The 7,675-nt window shown below is 38.4% G+C and overlaps 1 protein-coding gene across 1 annotated transcript; it reads right to left on the minus strand.

Moving 5' to 3' along the window:
• Positions 1-234: 234 nt before the first annotated feature.
• Positions 235-1,720, minus strand: LOC122280637 (high-affinity nitrate transporter 3.1-like). Its single transcript, XM_043091614.1, has 2 exons — positions 1,238-1,720; positions 235-1,016 (listed from the first exon to the last, which is right to left on the minus strand). Exons 1-2 carry the CDS (start codon positions 1,371-1,373, stop codon positions 532-534), a joined length of 621 nt encoding a protein of 206 aa, XP_042947548.1. The 5' UTR covers positions 1,374-1,720; the 3' UTR covers positions 235-531.
• Between the last annotated feature and the right edge of the window lie 5,955 nt (positions 1,721-7,675).

A 7,675-nucleotide genomic window follows, 5' to 3' on the forward strand; every position in this document is an offset into this window, starting at 1 on the left:
TGCTTGCTATTGTTGATATGTTGAGATTGAGAAGATGAATGTGAAATCCAATATCTGACTGTTAATTCATGGCATAACATCCCATCCCAGCTGTGATTTGACATCGGTTCATGAAAGAGACTGAATCCTCTACGAATTATTTAAATGAACAACCACTTAACATGTGTAATTATATCATATCAACAAATATAATTTAGGATGATAAAATTCAAAATTAACATTCAAAATTCTCTATTTAATTCAAGATAAAATACCATATGACATTAAGCAAAAATTAACATAATCTAACATTAAAGTTTTTTATTTGAGTAAACCATAAGAAGGTCTTGATGTTACTCAAATAGTAATAATTAAAACAAGGAAGATAGATAACCCACATTTCTTTGAAATTTGTGACAACCATAAACCTATCCCACCCCTCTTTAACTCCAACCATCCATTCAAAGTACATCTTCACTGTTACATCAAATTCAACTAGTACCACAATCTTGACTCAGGGCCAATGCATATTAACTTCTATGTCACACCCTTTCAGACTGTTTTTGCCCTTCTCTTCTCTGCAACAAAGAACCCAAGCAAGGACAGAACCGAGAAAGCACTGAAGCAGATCGAGGCAATATCGAGTGACACGTGGCGTCCAGTGATTGATTGTACCTCAAATAAGTTGGTGGTCTTCTTGGCGTCTGTTGTTTGACCGTAAGCCACCTCGGCGTCGGCGGAGTTGTAGGCAATGGCGCGTACAAAGTACGTGGCCATGGGCACGTCTCGCTCGATGGTCCACTCGAACCTTTGCACTGTTCTGTTCGACGCATCATACGGCCTAGAAACGATCTTGAACTGGCAGGTCTTGTCCTTGGCTAGGTTGTCCACTGTCTTCCTCCATGCGCGGTCAACCTGGCTCACCGGTGCGTAGCACAGCTTGACCTTTATGGTCTTGTAGGTAGAGTCAGTCCCGGCTGCTAAGCTCTGGTTTAGACCCCATGTTACAGTCATTTTATCTACGCCAACTTTCAGAACTGCAAAATTCGATCAATAAAGTCTAATCTTTATATGCTAATTAAAGTTTCAAACTTGGAAGACGAGCTTAACTGGCAATTCTATTTGAATTTCTTGGATTTCAATGAGTGGAGAATTCAAAATATTGGGAACCAGATAGAAAGTTTTGAATTTTGTTTGGTTGAATAATTTTCTGGGAAAACTTGATGTGGTTATAAGAGAGAGAGAGAAGGTTCAGTACCTTGTCCTTGTTTGGATGAAGTAGTGACTTCAAGGGTTCTTGGTAGAGAAGAAAAGAGCACACTTCCATGGCAAGTTGCCGCCAAGCAACAGAAGAGAAGAAGAGAAGCTAAGAGAACCGCACGCTCTGCCGCCATGGATACTTCGCTCTGGAGTCTGAAGCAAAGTAGCTGTCAGTCCAAGGCAAAAGGATACGATTTAATTCTATTTACTCTGTGGGAAAAGTAGTAATTTGGGTCCACTTATATACAAGACCCAAGAGAACAAGGTTATTTCTTTCTGTTCTTTTTTTAAAGGCAAGCAGAATAAGTCAAGGTCCAGAAGTGTTTTGCTGGCGCTTAGATTTGAAGAAAATGGCTCCTGAACATGTCGAAGGGATGGAGTTTTTCAGGGCATGTGCTTGACAATTAACATCGAAGAGAAGCATTTGAAAAGGATGTGTTCGGGGTTTAGTTTTATGCATTGACTTTGTTTTGTTTATTTGTTTTCTATGCTTCCAGTTCTACGCTTCTTTGTTTCCATTACCGCTAGTTTTTTCAGATTTGGTTTGTCCCCTGCTGCCTTGGAAAGGGCATGCAAACAGGACTCAGCAACTAGGATGGAGGCACGTCGGCACGACCATTTACAGTTCAGGAAAATACACCATACAGTGTTACCAAAACGGAGATATTTTTCCAACGATTTTTCCAAAAGCCAGTTTTCATGAACAAGTTGGCCATCTTGTTACTAATATCCTACTTTCTTTTATTGAAAATTTATAATAAAGAAATCGTGTCCGGACCAACCACAAAGTTTTGACTCGCGATGTCTTTGTACCTTAAGAGATTGTAATTCCTTTTCAACTTTGCATGAATCAGAGAAAAATGAAGGGGAAGACGATCAATGATTGGAACTTTGTTCGGGAATAATTCTAGGAGCTCTCTTACCATTAAAGATAGAAAAATTCTATACACCATACTATCATCTTACTTGCATCTTATCAAATAAGATGTAACATATTTATTATTATTGAATGATCATTTATTGCATGTTTCTTTATCATCAAATGGTGATAAATGCGTCACATTATATATAATAAAATATAAGTGAGATGATTGTGTGATATATAATATTTCTTATATAAATAATATCATGAAGACTAAAACTATTACACAACACACATGAAGCCCAAAGTCCAGCCGCCAAAGCCCATACTCAAGATGCAGAAGCCCAACATCAAGCTGCAAGTCATTTACCTCTCATAGCCACTACAAGTCACTTAGCTACAACACACAAAAGAGGAAAAAGATGACTTGCAGTTATTTAAATTCCATACGTATATTTACTTATTATTTTTCCATTGTCTTTAGTAAATATTTTCTTTAATGAGTTGTATTCTATTTTAGGAAGATTCATTCTGTTAGGATGTCAAAATGGGCGCGTATATGAAGCCCCTTCTTATACCTTTCACAATTCATTCAGTAATGCATAGTATAGAATTTTCCAGTCCTTCTATGCATCACGCTCTCTACACCTCAGTGCTATTCTCTTCCCTTTTTGTTCCTTACATGGTATCTTAAAGCTAGAGAGCCACCATCCATGAAAGACCCACTGTACAACTCTGGCGATTCTTCATTCCCTCACTCTAATTCTTCTTCAATTCATAAGCACCTAAACACAAACACCTTCCATGCCAACAATAAGGGCCCGATATCTGGACCTCAATGACACTAGAAACCCCTTTCATCTTGACAATAGCGACAACCCTACTGTTATCCTTATCACTAACTTGCTCACCACCAATAACTATGCCACTTGGTCGCAAGCCATGCATCATGCTCTTCGTGCCAAGAATAATTGGGTTTCATAACCAATGACATTCCACAACCCAAAGACCCAACATACCCTTTTCTTGAACTCTGGGAACACTGCTATGACATGGTGGTGTCGTGGATTCCGAATTCCATTAGATCCTCCATCAAATCCAATGTCATATTTGTTGATGATGCCCGAGACATTTGGCTTGATCCCCAGGATCGCTTCTCCCAACAGAATGGGCCTCGCATTTTTCAGCTCAATAAGATCCTTGCCTACCTTCTCCAAAATAATGACTTTGTAAGTGTTTACTATGGCAAACTCAAAACACTTTGGGATGAGCTTTCCATTTATGACCCAATTCCTATTTGCAACTGTGGAACTATGAAAACTCTATTGGATCGTTATCAACGTGATTATGTTTTTCAATTTTTAATGGGTTTGCATGATACTTACTCCAATATATGTGACCAAATCATGCTTTTAGACCCCATACCTTTTGTCACTAAGGGTTTTTCAGTCATCCAACAACAAGAATGATAGCATCAACTTATCCACCATGCCCCTTCTCCTAATTCCATGGCCTTATGCATCAAGAAACCTTTCACTGCTCATAAATTCCCTCCCCAATCACAACCCAACCAGAAAAAAGACAAACCCTATTGCACTCACAGCAAAATGACAAACCACTCTCTTGACACTTGCTTCAAAGCTGGTAATGCCGAGACCTCTGTGTGTTCTCACTATTATTTGTCTAGACACACAACAAAAAATGCTACAAGTTACATGATTATCCACGGGTCACAAACTTTTTAAAAAATCCCAAAATATTGTTGTTTTTACCACCTAATCCACCATATCTCCCTCTCCTGACCATGAACAGCTCAGTGATGATAAAGTAGGCTTAACTAAGGCACAATATCAACAACTAATGGCTTTACTTCAGCCAAGGGAGTCTTCCATTGCTGCTCAGCATTCGGCTAATCAGATTCAATCCAATCTTAACACTTCTCCTTCTAATTTCTTTGGTATTTCCCTATGCTTATCCACTCTCACACACAATACACGACAATCCAATAATCTACCTTGGATAATAGATACGGGTGCAACAGACCACATGGTCTGGTGCCCCTCTTTATTCACATCTATCATAGCCAATGTCTCTTACTCTGTGAAATTACCAAATGGAACAGAATCTCCTGCCGCACACATGGGTACTATTCAAATCACCCAATCCATTTGGCACAATGAGGTCTTGTGTGTTTCCTTCTTCATCTTTAATCTAATTTTAGCAAAGAAACTTGTTGCTTCACTTACTTGTTACCTAGTTTTTCTCTCTGATTTCCACTTTATTCAAGACCATTTCACTTGGACAATGATTGGGAAGGGTGAAGTGAGGAATGGCCTATATCACTTACTACAAACTGAAGTCTCTCCTTCAAGTCTAGTTGCCAAAGTTTCACAGTTTTCACATACACTTTTCACTGTTTTAGCTTCTGTTTTGACTAATGTTGGTGTCACTGACCTTTGGCATTGTTGACTAGGTCATCTTTCTTTTCCATGTCTCAGTTTAATTACTGATCCTAATGTAAAGAATAATATTTCTTCTCTAAATAGTAAGCCTTGTTGCATTTGTGGTCCATTTCCAAACAGTCAATATGAAACTGCCCGTTCCTTTGAAATGATACATTGTGACCTCTGGGGATCTTGCTAGACTACTACTTATGATGGGTCCAAATACTTTCTAACTATAGTTGATGAATTCACTTGAAGCACATGGCTCTTCCTTAAAAATAAATCAAGGCATTGAGACTTTTTCAAATCTGGTTGAGACTCAATTTGATCCCAAAATAAAGATTTTAAGAAGTGACAACGGGGGTGAATTCCAAATGACTGACTTCTTTAATATCAAAGGAATCATTCACCAGAAGAGTTGTGTTGCCAACGCCCAACATAATGGCATTGTTGAAAGAAAATATCAACATCTATTAAATGTGGCTCGAGCACTAAAATTTCAAATTGGCCTCCCACTTGAATATTAGAATGATTGTATTTTAACAGCCACTTACCTCATTAGCAGAACACCCAACCCATTTCTTCACAATAAAACCCCATATGAGCTTTTATTTCATTCTCCACCAACTTATGCTCATATAAGAATATTTGGCACACTATGTTTTGGTTCCACCCTTTCTCATGGTAGAAAAAAGTTTGATCCTCAAGGTCGCATGTGTGTTTCTCTTGGATATCCATTTGGCATTAAAGGTTATAAGCTTTTTGACCTTGAAAACAAAACTACTTTTATTTCTAGGGATGTTGTGTTCCATGAATCAATTTTTCCTTTTCATTCTTTATCTTTTATAACACCTTCCATTACAAAAAATCAGAATCTGGTTTTTGCTAAACCTTTACATGATTTTCTTGACTTCCCAAGTTCTTCCTCTCAATCCAATCACATACCCTCTTCAAATTCGATACCCTTTCTTCCCCTCTTCTTTCTTCTGATTCTCTCCATCATTCAGCCACCAACCCTGCCATCCTTCACAACTTTGGTCTCCCCTCTAAACCCCATCTTCACATGTCCACTAGATTAAGGAGAGCACCTCAGTATTTGCAGGATTTCCACTATAAACAGGCCTCCCTCACTGAATCCACTCAATTGATGTCCAAGTCTTCAATAGCAACAACTAGTACTCTTCATTCCCTGACCAAATGTCTCACATACCATAATTTTAGCCATTCCTTTAGTGCTTTTTCCACTTCTATTTCTACTGTTTCTAAACCAACTACTTACAAGCAAGCAATGAAGGACATTGGCTAGTGCCAAGCCATGGAAACTGAAGTAACAACCTTAGAACAAAACCACACTTGGCTTATCAAAGATCTGCCACTTGGAAAACAAGCCATTGATTGCAAGTATGTATACAAAATTAAGTTCAATTTTGATGGGTCCATTGAGAGGTTGAAAGTTAGGCTTGTTGCCAAAGGATTTACACAACAAGAAGGCATATACTATACCGAAACTTTCTCCCTAATTGCTAAGTTGGTGACAGTTTGACTCCTTTCTGAGGTAGGAGTACAAGGTTGGTCTTTACATCAATTTGATGTACACAACGCTTTCCTCTATGGTGATTTAGAAAAGGATATTTACATGAAGAAACCTCCCGGTTACACTAAAGGTGGATCTCATCAAGTATGCAAATTGGTTAAGAGCCCTTATGGCCTTAAATGGGCTTCAAGACAATGGTACCCTAAGTTTTCTTCATCTCTCATTGCCTTTGGTTTTGAAAAATCTAAAGTTGACTATAGTCTATTCACCAAAGTAGATGGTGCCTCATTCACTGCTTTATTAGTGTATGTGGATGACATTATTGTGGCTGGTAGCTGTCCCAATTCCATTGCTTCCCTTAAACAATTTTTGCATACTTACTTTAAGATCAAAGACCTTGGTTGCTTGCATTATTTTCTTGGTTTGGATGTTGCAAGATCATCTAAGGGCATACACATATGCCAAAGAAAGTTGCCTTGGACATACTTTCAGACTCTGGTACACTCGGGTGCAAACCTCTCAAATTGCCCCTTGAGCAAAATTTTAAACTCAGTAAAGAGTCTGGACAGTCTCTTCCAGATCCTAGTTCATATTGAAGACTCATTGGGTGCTTGTTGTATCTCACCATCACAAGGCCAGACATATGTTATGCTATCCAGCTTATGAGCCAATTCATGGATCATCCTACAACGTCATATTTATCCACAGCTCACAAAGTCCTAAGATACCTCAAGACAGCTCCTGGTCAAGGCATAGTACTGTCATCCACATATCAACTATAACTTAGAGCTTATTATGATTTTGATTGAGCCTCATGCCCTAACACCCGTCGATCTATCATGGGTTACTGCATCTTCCTTGGAAAATCTCTTGTTTCTTGGAAGACAAAGAAATAGTCTGTAGTCTCTCACTCCTCAGTTGAATTTGAGTATCGCTCTATGGCATCCACATGTTCTTAGCTCACCTAGCTTAGATATTTCCATCATCCACAAGCTACCTTACTCCATTGTGACAACCAAGTGGCTCTACACATCACTACTAACCCAAATTTTCATGAAAAAATCAAGCATATTGAGTTGGATTGTCACCTCATCCGAGACAAGATTCAAGAGGGCGGCGTCATCACTTCTCATGTTCCTTCACAATTTGTGCTAGCCAACATCTTCACAAAAGCATAACCTACCTATCTTCTACACTCACATTTATCCAAGATGGGAATAGTGAATATTCTTCATCTTGCGGGGATCTATTACACAATACACATGAAACTCAAAGTCAAGTTGCCAAAGCCCATACTCAAGACGCCGAAGCCCAACATCAAGCTGCAAGTCGTTTACTTCTCACAGCCACTACAAATCACTTAGCTACAATACACAGAAGAGGAAAAGGATGACTTGCTATCATTTAAATTCCATCTATATATTTACTTATTATTTTTCCATTGTCTTTAGTAAATATTTTCTTTAATGAGCTATATTCTATTTTAGGGAGATTCATTTTGTTAGGATGTCAGAATGGAAGTGTATATGAAGCCTCTTCTTGTACCTTTCACAATTCATTTATTAATACACAATACAGAATTTTCCAACCCTTCTA

The sequence above is a fragment of the Carya illinoinensis genome, chromosome 11, assembly GCF_018687715.1.
Source record: "Carya illinoinensis cultivar Pawnee chromosome 11, C.illinoinensisPawnee_v1, whole genome shotgun sequence".
In the NCBI taxonomy this organism is placed as follows: Eukaryota; Viridiplantae; Streptophyta; class Magnoliopsida; order Fagales; family Juglandaceae; genus Carya; species Carya illinoinensis.